At 44.0% G+C, this 25,152-nt stretch overlaps 2 protein-coding genes across 6 annotated transcripts in view; both read right to left on the reverse strand.

Annotated features, from left to right (window-relative positions):
* YLPM1 (YLP motif containing 1) overlaps positions 1-15,146 on the reverse strand; it is a 35,739-nt gene extending 20,593 nt beyond the window's left edge. For all 5 annotated transcript variants that reach the window (XR_008437459.1, XM_053979504.1, XM_053979503.1 and 2 more), the window contains exons 1-5: positions 14,072-15,146; positions 8,840-9,076; positions 7,724-7,918; positions 5,803-6,545; positions 1,339-3,651 (exon numbers count right to left, since the gene is read on the reverse strand). Coding sequence is in view for 4 of the 5 variants with exons in the window: in XM_053979504.1 (XP_053835479.1) it covers positions 1,339-3,651; positions 5,803-6,545; positions 7,724-7,918; positions 8,840-9,076; positions 14,072-15,109 (4,526 nt within the window). In the remaining variant the exon portion in view is untranslated. The remainder of the gene's footprint in view (positions 1-1,338; positions 3,652-5,802; positions 6,546-7,723; positions 7,919-8,839; positions 9,077-14,071) is intronic.
* A 4,716-nt stretch (positions 15,147-19,862) lies between these two features.
* On the reverse strand, positions 19,863-25,132 carry FCF1 (FCF1 rRNA-processing protein). Its single transcript, XM_053981422.1, has 8 exons — positions 25,086-25,132; positions 24,930-24,997; positions 24,700-24,771; positions 24,290-24,438; positions 23,806-23,878; positions 22,840-22,927; positions 22,292-22,386; positions 19,863-20,156 (listed from the first exon to the last, which is right to left on the reverse strand). The coding sequence occupies exons 1-8, from the start codon at positions 25,086-25,088 to the stop codon at positions 20,108-20,110; spliced, it is 597 nt and encodes a 198-aa protein (XP_053837397.1). The 5' UTR covers positions 25,089-25,132; the 3' UTR covers positions 19,863-20,107.
* Positions 25,133-25,152: the final 20 nt, after the last annotated feature.

The following is a 25,152-nucleotide window of genomic DNA, read 5'->3' on the forward strand; positions in this document are numbered from 1 at the left end:
TTCAGACTTAAATCATCTGCCTATAAGAACTAATGAGAAGTACCAGTGTAACTAATTTGAAGATTACCCTCATATTCTATTAAAAATCAGTAGCATGTTTATATTTCTCCTTTTTACTGGCCTTGAAAGATGTATATGTAACTACTTTTTACATAAAACATTTTAGTGACTACGTTTAAATTATTTAAGCCCTAATAAATTTTGCTCGTAGTGATTCCCAAACTATGGTCCTTAGCCTACGTGACTGACTTGCAGCTAGTCACAATAAACAGCAAAACATATGCTGGGCAACTGAGGCAATGGGAAAAAGTCAGGAAGCTGAAAATAATGTTACTCCAAACTTTTAGCAAACACTACTTTATAAACACAGATTTCACAGTTAATAACACCATTGAATTAATCTAATTGCAGTAAATTATTAAATTATTTAGAATAAAAGTCCTCCCTTTAAAAAAAAATTATTTTTCTTGCATTTTGGCATGCAACTAAGGCCTTCCATATGGGACAGGTGCTCAGCAATCTTAAGAATCTGAAAACAAAACAGCCTGAAGAAAAGTGCAAAACATCTCTATCATGAAATGGATTGGGTTGGAAGGGACCTCAAAAATCATCTAGTTCCAGCCTTCCTTTCAGTAGATTAGGTTGTTGAAAGCCTCATATAGTCCCATCTCTCCTATTACTAATTTCATAATAAACACGTATTAAAACCTTAGGAAGTCTAGCAGCTGTTTTCTAAAAATGCAGTCTTGATGAACTCTTGCATTCATATCCTCCTAATTGTTATATCCTTTTATGCTGAGTCCCAGGACTTAAGATCAAACCAATTTTGGCAAAATTGTTCACTGACAATATTGGGTTTTAAATGAGGAAGCTCTGTAAAAAACCCAAACAAATGAACAAAAACTCACCTATCTTTTAACTTAAAAGTGAGCAACATCAAAATAATAGGTCTTAAGAACCCCATTAATGTAGGTCTTGAGGGGTAAGTACTAAAATGCAATCATCACTAAGCTCATCTGACACCACCAAAAATACTGAAAAGCAATTATCCAAAAGTATATTTGAGGATAACCAAAAGACTGGTCAGGTGATGGGACAGATTTTTCCTGGAAACTAACATACAGGGAACACCATATTCATGGGGAAAGGGACAATCATCTATTTCAGAAAAAAAAGGCCATCTACAAAAATTGTACTAAAGGTACTCCAAATAACTGGTTCCACATGAGCTCCTACTATCATGGTGTGGGTAAAAGAAATGAAGCCATTACTGTGTTGATTCAAATGGATCCAATGGAACGGGATTCCTATTCAAAATCACAGAACCAGGCAACTCACCGAAGCATTTTGAGCTCCTGGGCAGCCTTCAGAATTATCTCATGCTGTCTTTGGCTTAGGACCATCACTCCTCCCAAGGACTGGTCAGAGTCCAGGTTTGAATCTGCTCCCAGCATATCAGACGAATGTGAAGGGGGAGGAAGGGATGCATCTGAGTGGTCATCCAAAGACCGCAGTCTCTCTCCATCATCTGGATACCACCTATCTGACAACCGTTCCCTCTCCCAGTCAGTCCTTTCAGGAAGGTAGTCTTGCTTCTCCCGCCATGTGTCATATCTCTCTGGATATTCTCGAATCCTAAGCTCCCCCCTGTCTCTGAGATCTCTGTCATAATGATCTCTGTTCCTATCGTCCCTCCACCTATCTTCACGATACCTGTCCAGAGGTGGAAGGGGTGGTAATGGTGGTAGAGGGGGGATATCCAGGTCACGATTCCCCATTTCTCTGTCATCCATAGGTCTCATGTCCCAGTCTCTATCCCATTCTTTGTCTAAATCTTGATCATAACTATGTGAGGATCTTCCAGTTCTATCTAGATCTCTCTCTAGTTCCCTTTCTCTTGGCCTTTTCCAGTCATCCCACCATGAATCTCGTCTGTCGTGATCAGATGATAAAGGAGGTAGTGGTGGCAGGGGAGACAACGGAGGCAGTGAATGGTGGGATTGCAACCTGTCATCTCTGTCATATGCATGTACAGAATCATCCTGATAATCAGAGTTGTGATCTCTCCAGTATTGTTCTCTTTCCCACTCATCCAATTGCTCATGCTCCAAAGATGGGTCATCTTGACTATCTAAAGGAAATTCCTCCTGCATTGTATCATCTTCATGACCCCAAGAACCCCTGAATGTTTCATCTCGATGGTATGGAGGCAATTTGTCAGGGTCATCTCCTAGGTGAATGGGTTTACCCATATTGCCTGTTTCAGATCTTCCTGCTTCCCTCTCATGGCTATCTCCCCTCCTGATGGGACACCTCTCCCGGCTACCTGCCCGCCTGACCAGGTCCCTCTCACGGCTACCTGCCCGCCTCATGGGGACCCTCTCCCGGCTACCTGCTCGCCTGACGGGGACCCTCTCCCGGCTACCTGCCCGCCGCATGGGCTCCCTCTCTCGGCTACCTGCCCGCCGCATGGGCTCCCTCTCTCGGCTACCTGCCCGTCTGACGGGGCCTCTCTCCCGGCTTCCTGCCCGTCCCCTATCCCAGCTGCCCGCCCGTCCAGGCGGCTCTCTGTCTCGGTTAGAGAATACCCTCTCATGGCTATCTGACCGTCCACCCAGCCCCCTCTCTCGGTTGCCTGACTGTCCATCTGGCATCCTCTCCCTGCTGCCTGACCGTCTATCTGGCATCCTCTCCCTGCTGCCTGCTCTCCTAAACACTCCCCTGCCACGGATGGATGCCTGCCTAGCCTGCCCTCTGCCTCTGTATACGTATCCTCTACCACAGCCATCGTCCATCCTGCCCATTCCCCGGCCATGGCCATCGTCCATCCTGCCCATTCCCCAACCACCGTCCATCCTTCCCATTCCCCGGCCACCATCCATCCTTCCCATTCCCCTGCCACGGCCCATTCCCCAGCCACGGCCATCCCCCTGCCCTCTGCCACGGCCCCTTCCTCTGCTTCCTGGTCCCTTTCCTCTATCTTCATGCATGAATGGCCCTTTTCCTCTGCTTTCTGGTCCAGGTAGGCCCTGGGTGCTATCTGAAGCAGTCAACTGGCCATCTGGTGAATCCAAATCCTGATTTCCTGTTGCAGGGGCAACTGTATTCTGGTTCTGAATAGGTGGGGTGGGTGCCTTGGACTCTTCTACTTGCTGGTTGGGATCGTGTGAACTCCATGTCCACTTTTTAGGAGGGTCTGAACTAGGTTCTTTGACTTCAGGTTTGGATGGTTCCTGTTGAGTGTCTGTCAGGTCCTCATTTGGCTCAATGGGACCTGCACTCTGTGCATCAGGAGTAGACTCAGTTCTGCTTACAGACTGCTGATCGCCAGCTGTGTCTGTAAAAGGTTCTTTGCTTTCTGACTGTGAGTCTATCTGTGTCTGCTGCTGTTGCTGCTGTCCCAAATGAGGCCTGGGCCCCATCCACCGTGGACCACTAGGTCGGGAACCGTGTCCATGTGATGCATTTGTTGTATAAAACTGTCCTGCTGGTCCTCGTGGGATAGAGCCCCATCTACTTGAAGACTGTCCGTCTGTATTCTGTCGGTCAAAACGTGACCTGTATCCTTCTGAGCGCTGGGAGTCAAAACGAGGTCCTCTCGGTCTTGACCCTTCAAATTTGTCATACCCTCTTCCTCGAGGTCCGTCAAATCTACAGATGACACAATAGAAGTTTTAATCAAATGAACATGTCATATGGAAGTCCTATAGATTTGCACAAAATGGAGAACTCATGTCAAAGTCAAGTTGCTTAGATGTTTGGGATTCACAGTTGTACATCAGTGGATGAGTCAGGAAGGCCAAAACATGGCTGAAGCTGAACTTTCCAAGGGATGCAAAGAGTTCCAGGAAGGGCTTCTATAGGTATGTCAGCCAGAAAGGAAAGGTCAAAGAAAGTGTACCCCTTGGACAAACAGGACTGGCAAACTGGTAAAAATGCATGAGGAAAAGACTCTTTTTTGCCTTAGTCTTCACTGACAACCCTATGCCTCCTGAGTGGACAGATTGCAAAACAGGGACTAGGGGTGCAAAGTCACTCCCATGATAAGAGAAGATCAGATTCATGATGACCTGAAGAACCTGAATATATGTGAGTCTATGGGACCTGATGAGATACATCCCAGAATACTCAGGGAATTTGCTACCATACTTGCCAAGCCATTCTCCATGATATCTGGAAAATGGTGACAGTCAGGAGAAGTACCTGGTGACCGGGAAAAGGAAAACATTGCACCTATTTCAAAAGAGGGTAGAAAGAAGGACCCTGGAAACTACTGACCTATGAGTCTTACCTCTGTGTCTGGGAAGATCATCCCAGAAGCTATGCTAATGCACATTGAGGACATGGAGGTCATTGGAGACAACCAGCATGGCTTCACCAAGGGCAAGTCCTGCCTGACCAGCCCGGTGGTCTTCTACGATGGAGTGACTAGTGGATAAAGAAGAGCTATGGATGTCATCTGCCTGGACTTTTTTAAGGCCTTTGACATGCACCCCTAAAACATCCTTCTTTCTAAATTAAAGAGAGATGGATTTGATGAATGGGACTATTTGGTGGATGAGGAACTGGCAGGATGGTCACATCTAGAGGATAGGGGACAATGGCTCAGTGTCCAGACAGAGATCAGTGACAAGTAGTGTCTCTCAGATGACTGGGATGAGCACTATTTTTATCTTCAGCAATGACATAGACAGTGGCATTGAGTGCACCTTCAGCAAGTTTGCAGAGGACACCAAGCTGAGTGGTGTGGGTGACATGCCTGATGGACAGGATGCCAACCAGAAGTGCCTAGAAAAGTTTGAGTAGGCCCATGGGAATCTCATGTGGCCAAGTACAAGGTCCTGCACCTGGGTCAGGGCAGCCCCTGGTCTCAATATAGGCTGGGTGATGATGGGATCGAGAGCAGCCCTGCCGACAAGGACTTGGGGTTGCTGGTGGATGAGAAGCTGGACATGAACCAGAAATGTCTGCTCACAGCCCAGAAAGACATCCTGTGCCTATCATTGCATATCACTGAGCTCTAAACCAACACACATAAAAGACATGCACTAGCAAGTCATGAAAACAGTCTGTTTAGAACTGTACATCCAACAGATCCCCAGGAACAGAAACACTTTTTAAAAACTACCAGGAGGTAGAAAATGAGTCATTTATACAAAGCTCGTGTACATTGCTAGCAATTCAAAAATTATTATTCATGATTGATCACTTTGGAAGCAAAGAGAAGAGGAACAACCATGAAGACATTACTGTAAAGTCTAACAGAGTATGCAAGGATAGAAACAATTGAACAGAACACCACTGCCCTTTGATTCAGCAGACATCACATCAACCCATCTTGAACTAATGAGCACATGGAACAGATGTCATTTTTGCACCCTGGTATCATGTATTAAAGAAAAATATTCAAAAAGTGAGATCTTGGATTAAATTATATAGCAGGTATAAAATCAGCAAAGACGTATCAAATATTTACAACAGCTTTCCTATTTTCAAAGCAGGAGCATTCTGTCTTTGTGAATGAAAAGGGGCAGCATCCTCAAGCACCTTATTAAAAAAAAAAAAAACCTGCAAACTACTCTAGATTATGCCCAGGTGAAAGACATCTATGTATCCTTGCTTTAAAAATATAAATACAGAGAGCATGGTGTACGTACATTAAAAACAAAACCTCCACTGAACAAATACACACTTCACACGACTTCAAAAAGATTTGAGAAAAATAAATATATTTAATTTCTTAATAAATCACTGAAAATCTTGTAGCCTGAAATACGTATAAATCAACAAAAACATTCTTACCTAGGGCCTCTGGGGCCTTCAAAACGTGCTGATCTGGGAGGATCTGGAAGCAATCCACCTGACCTCACTGGTTTATCCTGCACAACAGGTGTGTGTGTTGAAGATACTGCAGAAGTGCCTTTCAGTTCCCCATACTGTTGTTCAGATGAAATATTTACAGTTTGTTTACTAAGATGACCTTGAGACTTTCCATGGTCAGATGAGCCAAAAGATGAACCTACTTGAGAATGGTAAGGTGAATAGCTAGTTGAACTAGCTATTTTTGATGCATAGGTACCAGGGGTGGGAAGGAGAGCTGGCCTTGGTGTTTCAGTAGTTTGACTGCTTTGAGAACTGGATCCTGAAGGGACAGAGGAATTGGATAACTGAGAAACAGAAGAGAGAGGCGGGGGGACCAGTGGAGGTGTAGTTGAAGGTAAAGTTGGAGGCATAATAGGAATGCCACCTTGACCAGTTTGGGAATATGGAATAAATGGAGGTGGCAGCGAAACATTTGCAGGATACTGATTCTTCAGATTTTGGAGTGAGGTCACTTTTTCCTGTAGATGTGACTGAGTAACCTTCATCTGTTCATCCCATGCTTTCCACTGTTTCTCATACTCTTGAAGCTGGTCTTTGTGAGGGTAGGTTTGAAGCTGGTGCTGCCACTGCTGGTTCATTGATCGCTCCCAATCTTTATGAAGCTGCTGGAACTGTTTTTGCTGTGCCTCAAAATGTTGCAGCTGCATGTCCACTGACATTGTCTGCAATGAGATGACAAGAATAGGTTCAAAATACCTTAGTCAGTTACTTTCAGAGCCATGTATTTCAGTATCAGCTGTAGTATCACAATTTCTGATGACATGGGCACAAGCCTGAGGAAGAACTACACCGAAACAAAAGCAAACACCAACAGTGACATCTAAAGGTATTGTGAAAATCTATATATTTTATGATTATGTACTATATCTATGTATAGAAGACTTCAACAGGACAGCTGAAGAAACCTATAATCTGTATAAACTGTATTAATACTGCATCCTAACAATGGCTAAACCCCAAATCAATCTTCACATATATACATTATGTGACTATTTCTCAAGGTTTCAGTTTTTGCTATTAACCTGCTCAGAACTGCCTCAGCAGTCTGCAATTATTTTTCTCTAAGCCTTTGCCAGATCTTATTTGCACAAATGAAACTTCTTTCAAGTTCTGTCTTTCATTATGTGAGGATATCGTAATATTCAAGGCTTGATTTTGCCTGAGATTTTTAAGGTTTACCCAAAGAGATTAAAAAAAAAAACAAAAAAACATTCAGACAGCCCAACCTACAAAGAAATGCCTAATGTATGAACTCTACCAACCCAGTAAGAGTTGACTCAATTCTCTAATACAGTAATCAACTTCTTCTTAAAAGCTTAAAGGTTACAATACTGGTTTCAACTGATTACTTGAGTTAAAAATAATGTGAAATACTGATCTTTTAAATTACATTTACTGTCTGTTTTTGGCATCTAGATTTATCATTGTACATATTTATTTTTGTAAAAAAGAGCAGATTCCAAATTACGCTGTGCAATCATCTGTTTACCTGACCTTTCTGAATTGTTTCTCCAATGGCAAAACATTCAAAGCTGAATAAATTCAATACTGTGTTCAACTTTGCTCCTGTATCACCTAGGTACATCTGAAAAATCTTACAAGAAGTGTAAAATTTTGTATTTCTCATCCTACTGAAGCTTCATCACCATCTGTCAATGCATTTTTCATTCTGAAGTTGAGTGACAGTAGGGAAAATAGATATAAACTTCTACCCAAGCAGAAAACATAGCTAGACAAATGAGCCAACCATTACAAATTATTCAACTATGTATTTTTCAGCAGACTATGAGTGCTGGGTCACCCAGGATGTGTATCAAACACCACCTCCTTAGTGTCTCACCTCTAAGTGTGGAGGCTGTTGCATGATCTGTTGATACTGCTGTACTATCTGCTGCAGCTGAGCGTGCTTCTGCATTATTCTCTGATACTGGAACCCAACCCGCTGATGGGGGTGCTGCTGCCATTGAGCTGCTGCTGCTTGCAATTGCTGTAATCTCAAATCCTCCTCAGGGTCATCAGGAGGTTCAATATTGAGCTACAGAAAAAGGCAAATACTATAAACAAAGGAAAGTTGCATCTGTCAGAAAAAAATACACTTGGTCACTATGCATTTTACAGGAACTTTCTCACTGTTCCCTACTGTATCACTCTATTTCAGTGTTCCAGCCACCCACAGCTTCTGGAAGGCTGATTTTTATCCTACCTTTTCTGAATGTGAACACATCTTTTCTTAATGTGAATAGTCTAATCTAAAGGTTAGGCTGATGGCAATTAATTACGTTATTCATGTATAAAGAAACAACTTACAGGAAAGAGATTAATGAAATTCTGTTATCTTTCACTCACAGCAAATGTAATGAGAACCAGTGGTTTTTCATGATGTAGTAAAGGAACTCCAAGTGCATTATTTCTGCCACTTTGTAGGAACCTGCATGCTGTAAGTTAAAGTGGAGCACATACTGTTCAAACATCAGTCATGGCCTCCATCTATTATACAGTAACTGTTACTGAGCATGCTGACGAAAAAACCTCTGTGCAAAATTCTTGGCTTTCAGACCAACTCTAACACACAGAGAGAAGGGGAGCCAGAATGCACAAAGTGCCAGAGAGAAATGAAGAAACAGTGTCCTAAACATAGCATTCCTCAGCTACTGAGTACCTACCTGATTTTGCACTTCAATATCATGAGGTGCTCTCACAGACAAAGATGACAACGTTGTGGATGGTGTGGGAGAGTCAGCTCAGACTTGCTTGGTGCACATGTGGGTGAATATGTAATTTTATATACAAGAAGTGTATTTTCTAAATGGTGCAGCTTTAGCAAAATTTTTTTAAGACTGCTTCATAATATTTAGTAATTGTTACAAAGTATACAACAAAATTTGATGGCGTTGATTTTCCTGGGGTTTTGGCTCGTCTAGGACACAAATGGAGTGCCTCACTTTACAAAGCCTACCTGAGTTTCAGTGGATGTAAGAGAAGACTCATCTTCTTTGGATGCTGGAGGCAGGGATTCATTAAGAGGTGGAGGTTCAGACTGCTGAGTTGAAGCACTCATTTTCTCTTCTTCAGACTTTGCTCTCTGCTCATCCTTCACTACTGGACTTTTCATCTGCTGCTGTCCCTGAGCATGGGCTTTTGCCCTTTGCTGCAGGCTAAGCAGGTGCTGCTGGTACCAGTACTGCTGCTGTTCCTGTAATAGATGTAGATTTTCTAAGTTTCACAAGAAAAATAACAGAAAATCATTAATGATAGTCACTCGAATCATACTGTAGAAAAGTTTTTTAAACTGTTTTGAGGAAAAACTGACTTCTTCAGCAACAGTATTGCAATAGATGTCAGAAGATCAAATCAAAATTCAGAAACCACTACGTGATGCACTGAACCCACAACAGCATTTACTTTTTACCCCAACGAGCTTACTATTCTATAACTACAGCAAACAATACTAACAAAAATCTGGAGCACAGGCAATAATAAGCAAAATTACTACAGACATGTTATAAGTACCGCGTTTATTGGTTTTACAGCTTTTTATATCTAAGAACTACAGTAAAGAGAAAAAGGAGGAAATGTACAGAAGAGATGAAGAGGATGAACAGAAATCACAGACATCAAGGAGACTCAAAATGGCAGCTGAGAAATTGTGGTGAAGATGTTTGAACAAAGCTATGGAAAGTAAAAAGAAGAATCAGAACCTGTATATAGCGAAGATGACGTATCACCTGAATTAAGAGTACTCAAGGCAGATGACAGAAGCTTCAAAAAGTAAGCTGCCACTAACATAAAGAACAAAGACTAGAGGTAAGTATCTCAACACTTAAGTAGTAGTGTCTTAAAGAGACCTGAATAAGAACAAATGGTTCTGTATCTCTTCCAATATGAGAAATATCAGGCATTAAATTAACAGAAAGACATCTGTGGGAGGCTACTCTTCACCTGACATGGTCTTGTGCCACCAGAATCCCTACTAGACACCTCTCCAAGGGCTAAAATTTTGTGGATTCAAGACATAGCTCAGAAAAATCTACATATTTTGAAAATAAATACACAATTTACAGCTAAGGCAGCTCCTGTATCCTAGGAAAGTATTGCTACATCCTTGATTTTTAAGCTGTTCTCTTAACATCTGCTTTTAGTCACTATCAAAGATAGAATGATAAAATACTCTAATTTTTGGTCTAACCTACAGCAACCATTGTGCTGTAAATTCCATTACCTCTGAGAATCTGTGACTGATCTTCTTCCTTTCCATCCAAGCATGCACACTTAAGAAAAAACACCTATATAAAGCCCAGTCAGAAAAATAACAGAATCCAAAAGATGCAGGCATTTTAAAATAAAAGTGTGACAACATCAAAGCAGTAAGTGCTGTCTGATGAGATTTCTCAAAAGTGAATAACTCTGCCCATCTTAAACAGGTTTAAAAGAAGAGTAATTTTCTGCTAGAAACCTGCCTCATGCTCAGATCAGAAATGATGTTTTCTCTTGGTAGGAAACACAAATACGGAGCTGTATTTTTTAAAAAAATACTTCTGTAACTTGGAAATGATGTCAATGAAATTAGAGACTGTGCTTCACAGACTTTAAATTGATCATGCAATTATTCCTGCCATGAATCTTTTTAACACGAATATGTCTCAGAAGAGTTCCATAGTTTTGGGTGGAAGAGATGCATTCACACTGCAGCACAGACTCTGTCAGAAACCTTCAACAACATGCTGAAGTGAGTGCAACTCAAGGGAGGAGCATACTTTCCCAGCTATACAAAACCTGATTCAATTATCCATCTCAAAAGGCATTCACTATAAGGTGATTTGCCATCATGGTGCTAGGTGCTGGATGATGGGTAAGCACATGTTCTACTGCCACAAAATTGTTGTCTCCACAGATCCGTTTTGTTTCCTCCTCATTCCACCAACTGGACATAGGGCTAGAACTCATTATATGGCATGGGCTTTCCAGAGCTATGGAAATATAATTACTTACTATTTTCAGCAAATGAGCCAATGACATCTATTACTGTGCTATCTGAAAAGCATAAGAAAAGCAGAAAAGTAGATTTCTACAGCTTAGTCAGAGCAAAACAGAAGTGCTAGTGTAGAAAATTTTTCATGATGGAGAATTCAGTCATTGAGTGCTTACCTCCTCACAATGACTTGTCATTCAACTGAACTTGTCATTTTTCAAGTGCAATTATAATCTTTAAGCCCACGGAAAAGACGAGCATCAACACAGGCTTCTTCCTATCTCTAGCTGACCAAGAGACTAGGCCTGTTGCATTTACAGGAACTCTGAAACCAGCACTATCAGCTCCTGATCACAGGACATACCACCAAACATGTTAAGGTGAAGTCCACACCAAAAGACTACTCCAAAGCTAATACAGGTGACCCTAGGCCATAACGTAATACATATTTTGGGGGACAAAATGTCCTTTCCAGGTGAAAATTGCAGAAGAATGGTTTAGCACCCTCTACAAAACAAAGGGGCTGTTTAAAGAGCGCAGCAGTCTGCTAAATGGTGACGTGGTAAAGCTGAGGGAGTTTTAATAGATGTAGATAAATGCATATTTATGGGTACAGATGTACCCATGCATCCTTGGAGTAGGAAGAGCATTGCCAGCAGGTTGAGGGAGGTGATCCTGCCCCTCTACTCAGCCCTAGTGAGGCCACACCTGGAGTGTTGTGTCCAGTTCTGGGCTCCTCAATACAAGAGACTTGAATTCCTGGAACAAGTCCAGTGGAAGGCAACGAAGATGCCAAGGGAGTGGAGCAGCTCTCTCTAATAAGAACAGGCTGAGGGAGCTGGGACTGTTCAGCCTTGAGAAGAGACAGCTGAGAGGGGACCTCGTCAATGTACACAGATATCTGAAGGGAGAGTGCCAAGAGGAAGGATCCAGGCTCTTCTTGGTGGTGCCAAGGAACAAGGAAAGGGGCAATGGGCAGAAACTGATGCACAGAAGTTCCACTGGAATATGAGAAAGAACTTTTTTACCATGCAGGTGACTGAGCAGTGTAACAGATTGCCCAGAGAGACTGTGGAGTCTCTCTCACTGAAGATATTCAAGAACTGTTTGGAATACACAACCCTGTGTCATGTGCTCTGGGATGAACCTCCTTGAGTGGGGAGGTTGAACCAGATGACCCCTGTGCTCCCTTCCAATCTTACCCACTCTGTGACATGGTAAACAAATAGCAGCATACATTAGCCAACTATCAGATGGGACATTAAGGAAATACCACAGTTATTTTAACTGGATTTGACAAGAATCCAGCAATTTAATCCAACTCTATACCCATGGAAGAAACTACGTTAAACTCACGATACTGTCAAGGCAAAGATCAGTATCTTAGGAAAGGAAAATAATAAAACACCAACTCATAGCAAATTGTGTAATATCTTCTGAGTTAAGAGAAAAACCCTGATATATTTGTCTGCAGCCACTGTTACTGTGGGATGAGAAACAGAAATAATTGCTTTCAATTGCCAGTTTAAACAATGGCTTAATAGGATACTACAAATGAAAAATTACACTGTTTCTTCACTCGGCTTTTCAGATTACTAAAAGGCATGAAAGCATCACTACACTTAGCTTTTCCTATTCCTACTTGTAACTCCAAATCCTGTTTTATTTTACAGCCTAAGATAGCCAAAATTGTACCAATCTGTTATAACAAAGTTATGATCAGGAAAATACCATATTATTTTTTAAATAACACTGAACTGTGAATGAGAGCAAGCAAACTACTCAAGATAGAAGCTGTTTGTATAAACACTTATAAACCAGACAATGTAAACTTCAGCAGTATTCTGCTGCTTCCATGAGTACACCACACATTAAATAAAGCATTAATTGCAACTCTTCTGGAGATATTTTACCAATATTTTATCACTGAGCTCAATAATTTAAGAAGTCAATAAGCTGACTCAATACCAAATTAACACCACTTTCTACACATGACTTTTTGAGGTTTTGGTTTTGTCATTAAAAAATTAAGTCTTGTCATTATCACTGTAAAAGATCAGTTAGTACTGTCCAAAACCTTCATAAAATTAAGTGAAATTAACTGAAAGCACTAATTTGCCAGGCAGTAATTAGTTATATGGTACAAATGTAAAAATGGCATGTCCTAGCAATCAGCAAATTTAAAGTGTCAGTGACTTCAATATGACACAGTAGGATTTTTGCAAACCTAGCTTCAAATCAGAACCCTAAGATAAATTTACCAAAAAAATAGACTTAAATAAAGAAATTTCAAAGTACGCAGTTCAATTTTGTTCTTGCAGGTAGATCCCAATCAGATAAACCCATGCAAAAGCCTCAGTGAATCTGCCTGACCCGTGTACATAGCTGAGGGCCTCAACACATGTGCCTTGCTGTGCATGCTGAACCTTAAGCCTGGATTGTCCCTGACAATGTAGATGAATGGTCCCATCAAGTTCACTGGAACTGGTCTCATTTAGGAAGTGAAGCATGCAAGCATTTTACAGTATTTTGGCCTAGTGTACACATAAAAATCACACAGCTATGACATTTTTCACTTCAAGGCATTTCAGAACATTTCCCTCCAATGCCCTATGCAATTTTATACTGGAAGATCAAACACGTGTAGCACAAAATGTGGATTGCGTCTAAGTAGAAGGCAAGTACGTACTTCAACAGAAACATTTCTGCAGCTGTGATAAGATTAAAATAGTCACAATTCTACACTGATCAGGTAGAAAACTGCAACTCAACCCCTTAAAAAAAAAGCTGTAATAAAGACCTCACTGAAGACAAGTGACATCCCACAATGTGCAGCAAGGAAACAGACTGATGAATCTCACAACAGGTCAGACAAAGCCAAGAGGGGTTAGGGGCAGGTACAGTACCCACATGCTGTACTTTGGAATACATTCTCCAGAGACCAGCGCACGCTCAAAAAAATTAAAGTCAGACAAGATTTACATTTTTCCCTAAACAATTTTTCTCGAGAAATGACAATTTGTTACATCCCTACAAACACCACTGGATAAGAAGGTACCCCTGAGCTGTGCCATTGCCACACTTACATGGATTGCGTCCAAATCCTTTCAATATTATGCAAATACGGTGTGTTTGTTAACTGCCCTTACTCGGGGACCTTTGCAACACCCCGTACCTGCCAGCGGCTCATCGCCACCGCTGCCAGCTGGGCGGCCTTACCTGGGGAGTCATGGTGGAGGGGTCCGGCTGCTCCGTGCCACCGCCCTCCTTGGCGGCACCTTGCGCGGCCTCCGGCTGGGCAGCGGCGGGCGGGGGCAAGGACGTCTGGGGCGGGGGGAAATGAGCCTGCGACGGCTTGACCGGGGGAGGGATGGAGGGGGCCAGTGCGGGCTGCGCGGGCTGGGAAGGAGAGGCCTGGGAAGAGAGCAGGTAGGGCTGGGGATGTGCCATGTAGCCCTGGGCAGGAGGCGGCAGGTAGGGCTGGGAGGCGGTGGCCGTCGGGGGCTCCAGGTAGGAGGGCGGGGGCTCGGAAAAGGAGGGGGGCGGCTGGGAGGGCTGCGCCCGGGGCAGGTAGGGCTGGAGCGGCGGGGACTGGGCTGGGGGCGGCTGGGCGGGGGGCAGGTAAGGCTCGGTCTGGGGCGGCGGCAGGTAGGGCTGGCCGGGGGGCAGGTAGGGTTGGGCGCCGGGCTGCGGGGACTGCGGCGGCGAGGACAGCTCCATGTCCATGGGCACCGACTCGGCGGGCACCGGCTCGCCCCAGTCGCCGTGCCCGCCCGGCGGCTCCTGCCCGTCGCGGTCCCGAGCCGCGGGGGGCGGCTTGCGGGGCGGTGGCTCACGGTGGGCGTACTGCTTCTGGTAGCTGCGGACCGGCGGCGGCACCGGTGGCACCGGTGGCTGCTGCTGCCAGTCGGTGAAGGAGCCGGGCAACGGCGGCGGCGGCAGCCCCGGCGGGGGCGGGCCCGGCGGCGGCGGAGGGCCCAAGAGTACGGACTGCAGCTGCTTCTGGTGCATCTGCTGGAGCTGCTGCAGCTGGGCCAGGTGCTGCTCCTGCAGGCTCAGGAACCCCGAAGAACCGGCGGGCGGCGGCGCGGCGGCGGGGGGCGCGGGCCCCGGCGGCGGATAGCTGGGAAGCGGCATCGGCGGAACGGCGGGAGGCGGCACGCTGGGGGGAGGGATGGGCAGCGGCGGGGGCGGGATGGAGGTGGGGGGCGGCGGGTAGTGCCCGGCCGCCCCGTACAAGCCCCAGGCCGGGTACATGGCGGAGCTCGGAGCGGACACAGGCCGCGGCGGCGGGCGGCGCAACGGCGCCTGCGCGGGGAGGCCCCACCCCCGTCGGGCAGTCGAGCCGTGAGCGCCGCGCCAGAGCGCCCCGCGCCCCGCTGGGCGGGTGGCAGCGCCGCCTAGCGGGCAGCTGCCTGCAGCGCGGGACCGAGGGCGGAGGCGAGCCCGGAGCGACACATCGCGCCCGCCCCGCCGGGGACAAGAGACGGGACGGGGGCTGGCGACACACGAGAGCCACTGCGGGCCCGGCGCCGGGGCTTCCGTTGCGTGTAGGGTGCCGCCCGGCCCCCCGCAAGCTAGGCTGTGTATGGCGGGCGCGGCGCTCCCGCGTGTCCCCGGGGCGGCGGCGTCGATGCCCTCGGTTACACACGCTGAAGCAGGAGTTAAACATACAAGTATGTTCTGTAGGCAGTTAGCAGTGATTTATGTCAAGTGCCGAACTCCTGTGGCAGGGCAGAGGCGCCTATGTGTGGATTCCAGCAGCTGGGCAGTGAAACCTGGCGGCTACGGGTCAGCAGGACGCCAGCACTGCCGTGTCTCTGCTCGGTCTCCTCTACAAGCACAGAAAGCCGGAGCAATTTCTGTCATGTTCACTCTCTAGTTCATGCCTGTTGAATCAAGGATCCCTGGCCAGGAGAAAGGCAGGTGTGGAGGAAAGCTCCTAAGACTTTTCAGTCAGGAGAAATATCGAGAAAATCACATTGTTAGATAGAGAAGCTTTATCCCCTCTGGTGGAAAAGCTGGACTTTATGTTCATTTGTTGTTAAATTTCAGGAAATCCACAGAGGAGCTACACCATGAATCTGCAAGAAAATATTTGACTAAATTCAACAGATGCAAATCTTTAAGAAAACTATCTTAATTTGATACTTATAGAACTGTCTTTTCTATTCTTTAGTATTCCTTCTTTTCATTTAGAGGTGATTATTGATCCTGTTCTATTTAGGATGGTCTGTTTAGATTCCTCTTGCAGTGAATATGACTTTCAGATAGCATTTGTTTTTTTACCCTGCATCTACTGTTCATTATACTGTATTTAACATTTATATACCCGAGTTCTATGGGCCAGTTTACTCAATAAGCTTTTGAAACTCTGCCCTTCCAATATAGGGAATTCCTGTTGCAAACATCCTTTAATTTATCCTCCTGATCTATTCACTGTATGTGAGTTCTCTTGTGATCAGTTTACTAACAGTTATTTCCTGCAGGCAGGTCTCTCCTACTATTTTTGCTGTTTGTTGTGCTTACTCAATATTGTCAAGAGACTTGTTACTTCTCTTGTGAGGGAATACATGTACCTAAACACTTTCAGGGCAATTGTTTCCCAGGCTACACTGTGGAAGCCAAAATGTAACTTCCAAATAACTTGACAGATGCTTCTTCAATATTCAAATCTGGTCTGGGTTGCAGTACAGTTGACTCCCACCAGACAAGATACACTGGCTTTACCCAATCCTACAAAAGAAGCAACCCCATTAAGTTCACATTATGCCCTATGATTCTTCTATTCAGAATATGTTATTTTTATTCTTTTATTCTGCTCAGTCTGTAACATTAAAGGGTGCCATCATGTTGGTTTGGGTTAATTTTTTTTTTTTTTTAATAGCTCATGTTCTTCCTGCTTCTAAACACTATTATGCCACATTTCAGTTACCCCTCAATTAACCAGTGTCACATCTTGGATCAGCAGCTTAAATTTCTTCATCTGGTAAGCCTGTAGTAATCTTAAACCTTTTGGTGGCTCCAGAAAGGAGTAGAAATTATTTTCTACCAGTCTTTGCATATATTCAGATTTTCTTTATGTGGTGCTCCCGTATGTTCTCTGTCTTCTGAAGCTATGGAAACCGGCTACAGCAGGAGACAGGATGTTAGCAGGGAGGCTGAATTCTCTAATTACTAAGAAACACTGCAAGCATCTGATATCTAAGTCCTGTGCACATTTAAACCAACTGCCAGGGTTGAGTCAGGAAGGAATTTCTCTTCTGGTTTGCACTGACAGAGTTCTGCATTTGTGGGAACATCAAAATATTCTAGTTTACCAAACTCTTTCCTGTGACAATGATCTTTCCTCCTCTCATATACTGTAAATTGGATCAGACACTGGGATGCCATTGTGTGCATGGAGTAAATATTTTCCTCTGAACCAAGTGTTTGGTACACAGGTTGTGTGGCATTGCAGGAGAAGCAGCTGATCATTCAGGTGGTCCCATCCTGTCTTACTTATCTTTTGACCAGGCTCTTCGAGTTAATAGCCAAGTTTTTTGTCTTACCAATTATATTCAATTAATGAAAATTTCCTGATGGGTTTGCTCACTGCCAATACTTTCTTCTGCTCATCCTCCAACCCTCCTAACACATCTTTAGCAATTGCCTTATACCTATTCCAGATTCCTCCTCCTTTTACTAAAACAAGGCAGAATAAGATGAATAAAAGATTTCAGTAAATGAGCACATTTTGTTTGATGCCTACACATTGTTCATGCTAAATACATATATTTCCATGAAGTCCCTGCAAAAGGCATTCTGCTGGCAGTATATGTTCCCCAAATTCATCAGGCTACTGTGCCTTTGACCTCTTCTGTGCCAGAAAGACTATTTTCAAATGCTACCCTAAATGTCCATTCCTTTCTTCTTTCTTCTCCAGTGTCCTTCCATTTAGGTTAATTCAAGTGAAGTTATTTGCATTGGAATAATTCTAGTTAACTATTGACTCAAAGAAGTCTTTCAAAACTAGAATTATTCTGAAAAGCAAGTTACAGAGATCTAAACCTGCAACTGTTTCTCAGTCCTCACTTGATTAAACATGGGCTTCAAGTGTTCATGACAATACTTTATAATTAGCTTAAAGAAATACAGATTGGATTGAGAGAACAAAACTAAGGATATTATTTTTGAAACATATGTATTATATACTAACTATAAAATCTCTCAGTTGTTGGCTACTTCCTGCCTAGAGGTAGAGAAAATTAACTTTAATTGTGATAGCCTGTAAGGGGCTAAATTTTCAATGTGTCAGTATGCTGTTATTTCAGGGATGTTTAATAGGTGAGCCTGCAAGAAGCAAAGAGATAGCATGAGAGGAAGGTCTCATATGTTCCCAAAGTTTCCTGCAGTATCTGTAGAGATATGGTGCTAGCAAGGAAGTTACCAGGATGTCAGAGCATTTCCCAAAGACAGGAAATTATCTTCACTGCATGCTGTCCAGCATACAGACAGCCAAGTTCAGCTATTATAGAGTCATTAAGGTTGGAAGAGACCTCCAAGGTCATTGAATCCAACCATTAACACAGCACTGCCAAATCCACCACTAAACCGTGTCTCTAAGCACCACATCCACACTTTAACACTTCCAGGCCCAGGGATTCCACCACTTCCCTAGGCAGCCTGCTCCAATGCTTGACCACCTTTTCAGTGAAGAATTTTTCCCAATATACAATCTTTTATGGCACAACTTGAGGCCATTTCCTCTAATCCTGTCACCTGTTATCTGGGAGAAGAGACAGACACCCACCTGCCTACACCTTCCTTTTTGGTAGTTGTAGAGAGTGATAAGGTCTCCCCTGAGCCTTCTTTTCTCCAGACTAAACACCAACTCCCTCAGTTACTTCTCATCAGACTTGTGCTCCAGGCCCTTCACCAGCTCCATTGTCCTTCTCTGGACACGCTCCAGCACCTCAATGTCTTGTCTTGTAATGAGGGACCCGGAACTAAACACAGGACTCAAGGTGCAGCCTCACCAGCACCAAGTACAGGGGGAGGATTGCTTCCCTAGTCCTGCTGGCCACACTATTTCTGATAGTGCAAGGATGCTGTTGGCCTTTGTGGCCACCTCGGCAGCCAAACCAGTGTAAGGGACTACAGGATAAAGCTCTGCTAAGGTTTGGAAATGTTCTTAATTATACCAAGAATATAAATTTTCAGTCTTCTCCTGTACTACACCTCTAGCATTTTGGGCAGGGTAGGCTCCTGGTGACCCTCTCTGCACCACACAGTGGAGATCATAAGAGCAAATTATATTGCTAAAAATGAAGGAATAATGGAGGAGATATGAGAATGCCAAGTTATGGCTTTGAAATACTTTTCCCCCTACATTTCTTAATGTGGCTTAATAATTTCTTCTCCCACCCTCCTTGACCACTTCCTTCCCTGCAGCAAATTCTGCAGGTCTCTGGATCTGCAACCATTGTTCTTACTCCTCCACAACGACTGTGCTCCCAGCCCACATTAATACCTTTGCCCTTTAGGCACTTTCTTTCTTGGCCCTGATACATAACAGAAATGATAAGGCTTTGAGGTGCAGAGGACCCAAACAAACAGGAGCGAAAGACTTGTCCCGACCCAACCCTGCCCCGCCCTCCACCACTCTAAATGTAAGCAGAAGGACTGAGCTGCCAGCTAGCCAAGTACAGAAAGAGCAGTCTGAGAGGACACTTAAATAAACTTCATTCACTGTGCACTTGAATAAAAGCCTATCAATTCTGAATTAAAATCTGGACTGCTTTTCCAGAGAAAGCCACCAATGGGTGCAGATCTGATGTCTTTTCTGCAGAATGTAGATTCTGATTTGACTAAACAGGTGTGAGGTAGCTTCCCAAAGGAATACCTATCCCAGGTATACTCCAGGTGCAGCAGTAAGAAACTTTTAAAATCTCTTGTGGTTTCATTCTCAGTCAGAGTTGCATCATCAATATTTAATTCAAAATGCTGAAATCACTTTTTCCAATGGTCCTGATGCCCTCTGTTTCCCATATGCTTCTCCCAGCTGTAGGTAATCAGACCAAGGCAGAGGATGGATGAATAAAACCAGACTCTTCCAAATAGCTTTTTCTTAGAAAAACAAGGTTAAGAAGTCAGTTTGGTGTTATCCACAGTCCTATGAGCAGAGTTCCAACAAAAGAAGGAAGGAGGAGGGTAGAATCAGAAGGACCCTTATCCTGGCTCACAGTCCTGGCATTGATGGCTTGGCTGGACAGGTTAGAATCGAGGAGCTCCATAATCATCTGGCATCCTCTCAATATTGTACCTGAGAAAGAAGGAAAACTTCTGAAGACAATCTGCTCCACAATGCTCCCCTCCCCAGTGTGGTGGTGCATCTATATCCCCTCTTCCTCCTCAAGGCTGCACTACCATCTCAGGGATTCCTGCTAGGCCTTGGCCTTTGTGTAATGAGTTAGGTGGTGAAGCATCCCTTGAGCATACCAGGAAGCCTTGCATGGCTAAGGTGAGAACAGCACTGACTGTACTGGGAACTCCCATTGCTGGTCTGTGGTGAAGGATGAGATTGTCACCCATCCTCTGACAATCCTGTAAAAGTTGTGGCCTCAGTGGAATGGTACCAATGTTACCAGAGTTTTGGAAACTCTAGTAGTTACCAGTCTGGATTGTGGCCAAGACGTAAAATTTATGCATGACTAAAAGCAATCATCTTGTGACCCTATAAGCAGTGGTCTTAAGGTGAGGCCCTTAGAGCTTTCCTGGACTGCCATGGGCTACACCAGCACCTCTCTCTGAGCAGAAAGCCTCGTGGTCTCAAGGCTGAGACACTTGAGGATTGTCACTCAAGCCTTGCCGGTTGAGAAATGCAGAGACATCCCACGTGTTTCACTGAAGCTGAGGGGAATTTTTAACTGGTACCTTTATACATTTACGTATACATCTTTGTGTCAGTGTACATGCCTGTTGCCTGTGAATTGGCTGATATACTTTTTACTGAGTGTAGTATCAATATTGCTTCTTGAAACTATAATTAAGTCACTGTTATAACTGTAGTAATCCCTGTTGAATCACTTTATAAATGTTAAATTAGTCAATGATTAAGTGCTTCCAAAATCTAATTAAAGACAGAGACTGCTGACCAAGTCTGGGACTAAGATTGGATGCAGCTGCACCTGGACTCCATCAGGAGGTTTGGAAAGCAAGGCAATCCTTACTGAACCTCATGACTCAACGAGAGGGTTGTCCTTTGCGCTTCTGGTCTCCATGCAAAACATTCTAAAGTGATTTTAAGTAAATTTTCCTTTGTATGTTTCATCCATGTAGTAAAAGAATAAACCTTGCCATTAAACTCTGTTAAAAGTCACACTGCTACGATCTTATATTAAAAGCTGCTTTTGCTAGTGTACCTTTGACAGTGATTCTTCAAGTGGACTAAAGTATTCATTTGTGACACCCATGCAGCAAGAGGCTTACAGGTAAACTGAATAGTCAATTGTTGCATTTCTATCTGCAAATCAGATCCCCAGGAAGAAAAATATTAATTCTGAAAGTAAAAAGTCTTCTTAAGGCTGCTGTTATTCTTCACCTTAAACTCAGCAATCAGACATCTCAAAAACTCACCATCTCCTGAGAAGGAAAAAAACCTGCAGTTTTGTGTGATCTGATTTAGTATTTAAGAGCAGATCACCACAGAAAATAAATGTTTAGACATTCAACTTATAATTCACAGAATCACTTAGATTGGAAAAGACCTCCAAGATCACTGAGTCCAGCCTTTGACTGAGTATCACCGTGAGAACTAGACCATGGCACTAAGTGCCATGTACAGTTATTTCTTGAACACCCCCAGGGATGGTGACTCCATCACCACCCTTGGCAGTCTTTTCCAAAAGTTCGTGGCCACAGTGAATAAGGAGAAAAGGTGCTTTGAGAGAAAAATCTTTTGAGCCACATTCTAATTATAAATCAGTTAAAACTTTACATATCTACAGCAATCAAGCTCCTAATTTCAAATGTGTTGCACTAGTATCCTCTGAGTTGGTTTGGTTTTTAGTTAAGAAGCAAATTCAGTCTCTTAGCTGAGGGTACACAAAGCTACCAAATAGAATATGGAACAAGAATGGTTCTTTTCTTCAAGAACCTGTAGAATGCATTTGCCTCATAGTCCTGCTGCTGCTGGTAAGCAAAACTGATCTATGGAAACGCTAGCCTTAAGAAAACCACTTCGTCAGGTAAAGACAAGTGAACATGTAGACTGCAATAAAAATGGGTCTGTGACCAGTCTCTTCCCAGCAGTAGCTGTACTTCAACTTCTGTGTAAACACCAGGCCCTTTACTGCAGCCTGCACTACGGACAATAAAGTAGAGAAGTACATGGTGACAGAGTCCCTGTCAGTCAAGGATTGCACTGGGCAGGATTCCTTCCTGCCAGGGGGCCCTTACCTGTGCCTGGAAATATACATTATGGGCACTCCAGGGATTTTTCGTATTCTCCGCTTGAGCTCTTTATCCACTGTGGCCACAATATAACATTTGTGCTGTAAAAAAAAGAAGGCAAGTCAGATTCAACAGCAGCGAATCTCAGAATCAAAGGAGTCGTGGCTGACCAAACATTCCTATTCAGTGAGCTCACTGAACAGGAGGCTGAGTGTCCTTAGCAAGGCATTACCAGGACTTGTACAGAATTCCACAGCAGACTACTAACATCCTTCTGCCCATCAAAATAGACTCAAGAAATCTCTGAAACTCTGTCCAGTCTTTCAAGCTGACAACTTTCCCATCCTAAGTGCTTCTTGATGCTGTCCTATACAACAAGAATGCTCAGGGAAGATAATACCTTGCATCAAATAAAGTTGTACTAGAACTGAAAATGCCCCTTGGTGAGATTTTTATAGTTACTCAATGGGAAATTTAAGTCAGTCAGTAATTAGGAGGGTTCAGGAATTTTTAGTATGTTAGCACAGTATAGAAAATATCAGAAAGGGAAATACCTGAGTGACCCTCTGCACCAAGCAGTCATCGGCGTAGGTTCCTTTGTGCATACACGGCAAGCGTTCAAACCGAGGGTCCTTGGCAATTCTGTGGGGACATAAAAAGCAGCATCACAGCAAACAGACCAGAGGGTACAGTAACACCGTATGGAGGAACAAGAACACTTCCTTCTGTGATATACAGAACACTGTTCTCAAAACAAGGGATGAAGTGGTAGAATAAATGGTAGACAAAGGTCAACTGAAATGACCTGCAAAAAAAAAAGAATGCAATTTGTCTAGTTATTACAGGTTAAGTATTTCTTATTACTAGTTTGTTGGATTCAAAATCTGTATGATGTTAGGCCATTGTCAAACAAAATAATTGGAAGTAAGTTATCTGGGAAAAACTAGAACTTCTGGCATGTGATCGTTTGTACCATGCGTAAAGGGACATTTCACCTCCTGTCTGAAGGGCAACATCAAAGCTGTTGAGGGTATGCACTCATATACTTTACAACACAGCAAGCCCAAATAAAAAGAACATTACATCTGAGTAATGTACACGAACTACATTGGACTAGTTTTGTACAGATCACACAATAACCTGGCTCTAGATTATCAGTACTTGGTACCTATTCATCCAGGAAGTATGAATGAAAACTTCTGTAAGACTTGGGTCACTTTATTCATTTTTAGAAATTCTATAATTATTTTTTTTAGAAACAGGAAAAAGCATTACTTTGAAAGTCTTAGGAGATTAAAAGATATACAGATTAATACTGTGCAATCATACCTAGCATTTAGTTTCTAAAACTTGAACCATTGTATTGATCTTATAGAGACAGAGAAATACAACCAAGTTCAGGATCCTGCAACAGCCTAACCACTCTCTAGTGCAGGAGCACCAGGCATAGCCTTTTTTTTTTCCTTTATTTATGTTAAAGCATTAAGTTCTAGAAACAGAGAAGAATACCCTCCACCTACCTTAATGCCACACGGTACTTCTGTCCTAACTTCTCGATTTCACCCATTACGCAATCTGTGATACATGGAATACCTAAATGCAAAAAAAGCCCACATTAAAACAAAGCAGTATTTATTCCCAGACCCCTACATACTTCCCACATGCCCCAGAAACATCATGGAACTCTATAATGTATTACTTACAGTGTCAACTGATAATGTTGCAAGGTGATAAAATGTAGAGCCACCAAGTTTAACTCTGCCACAGTAATTTTAGATTTTTAAGTTATGAGTACTCTAGCTTTGCTGAGATTAGCATTTTAAAACTGTTACTTGACTGAAACCAGAGACATTGCCAGGATTACCACAGCTCCATGAATAGAGCACACATTCTTTTTGCAACATTTCTGTTATTCTCAGCCAGTGGCATGAGGCTGACAAAGCACATTATGAGCACACTGGCACTGTGTGGTCTGAAGAAGCTGTGAGTGGTGCAGAAACTCACATTTGGCATAGAGACAGTCCATCATTGACTGCACTAGGTCCAGTTTGGCCTTGATGGAGAAGTTGATGAAGTTAGTGTCAACCAGGATGTGGTAAGGGGGGCCCAGCTGTGTATTATATTGGAAGAACAAGCAAGAGGGATGCTGGGGGCTGCCAGGAAGACAAAGAATTCATATAAGTTAATTGCATTTAACATCACATCCAATCCTATAATTTGCATAGAATGAAAGAAGAGTAATGAACAGAAAGACCCATCAGGCTTCCTACTGCCTCCCAAGCACAATCCTTCGGTTTGGGGCACCACTTCTTCTTCTGAAAGTATCGCTCACAAACACCCTCAGTTCCAGCCTGCAGCGTGGCCGGCCCTCCCTCCTTCCTTCTCTCCCTCGCCAGTGCCTCGGCAGCACTTACACCTCCCGCTCTTTGATGGCACTCGGGTCCTCCTTCTTCTTCACGGGGGCTTTTGCGCGATCCTTCTCTTTACTGCAAAGAAACACAGACACTACTGGGGTACAGCGGTAAGGAAGAGCTACCGGCGGCGGAGAGACCTGGGCCAGGACCTCCTCCGGCCTCTCCCGAGCGGGACACGAGGACGCTCCAGGCCCCCGCGCGGGACCGGGCCCAGCCGCAGCCACACTCACAGGCGCTCATCCCGGAGGCTGATCATGCGCTTCATGACCGCGTACTTCCGCGCCTTCTTCTGCTTCCCCTGCAAGGACACGGACACACAGCCGCGATGAGCTAAGGAGAGACCGATCCCAGCCGGACGCCCCCACCCCGGCCCGCTCCCGGCTCACCATGCCGCTCCAGCCGGTCCCGCCGCCGCCACTGCCGTGCCCCTGGTGCGTCACTGGGCCCCGCCCC

This window comes from Vidua macroura, chromosome 6 (assembly GCF_024509145.1).
Source record: "Vidua macroura isolate BioBank_ID:100142 chromosome 6, ASM2450914v1, whole genome shotgun sequence".
Lineage (NCBI taxonomy): Eukaryota > Metazoa > Chordata > Aves > Passeriformes > Viduidae > Vidua > Vidua macroura.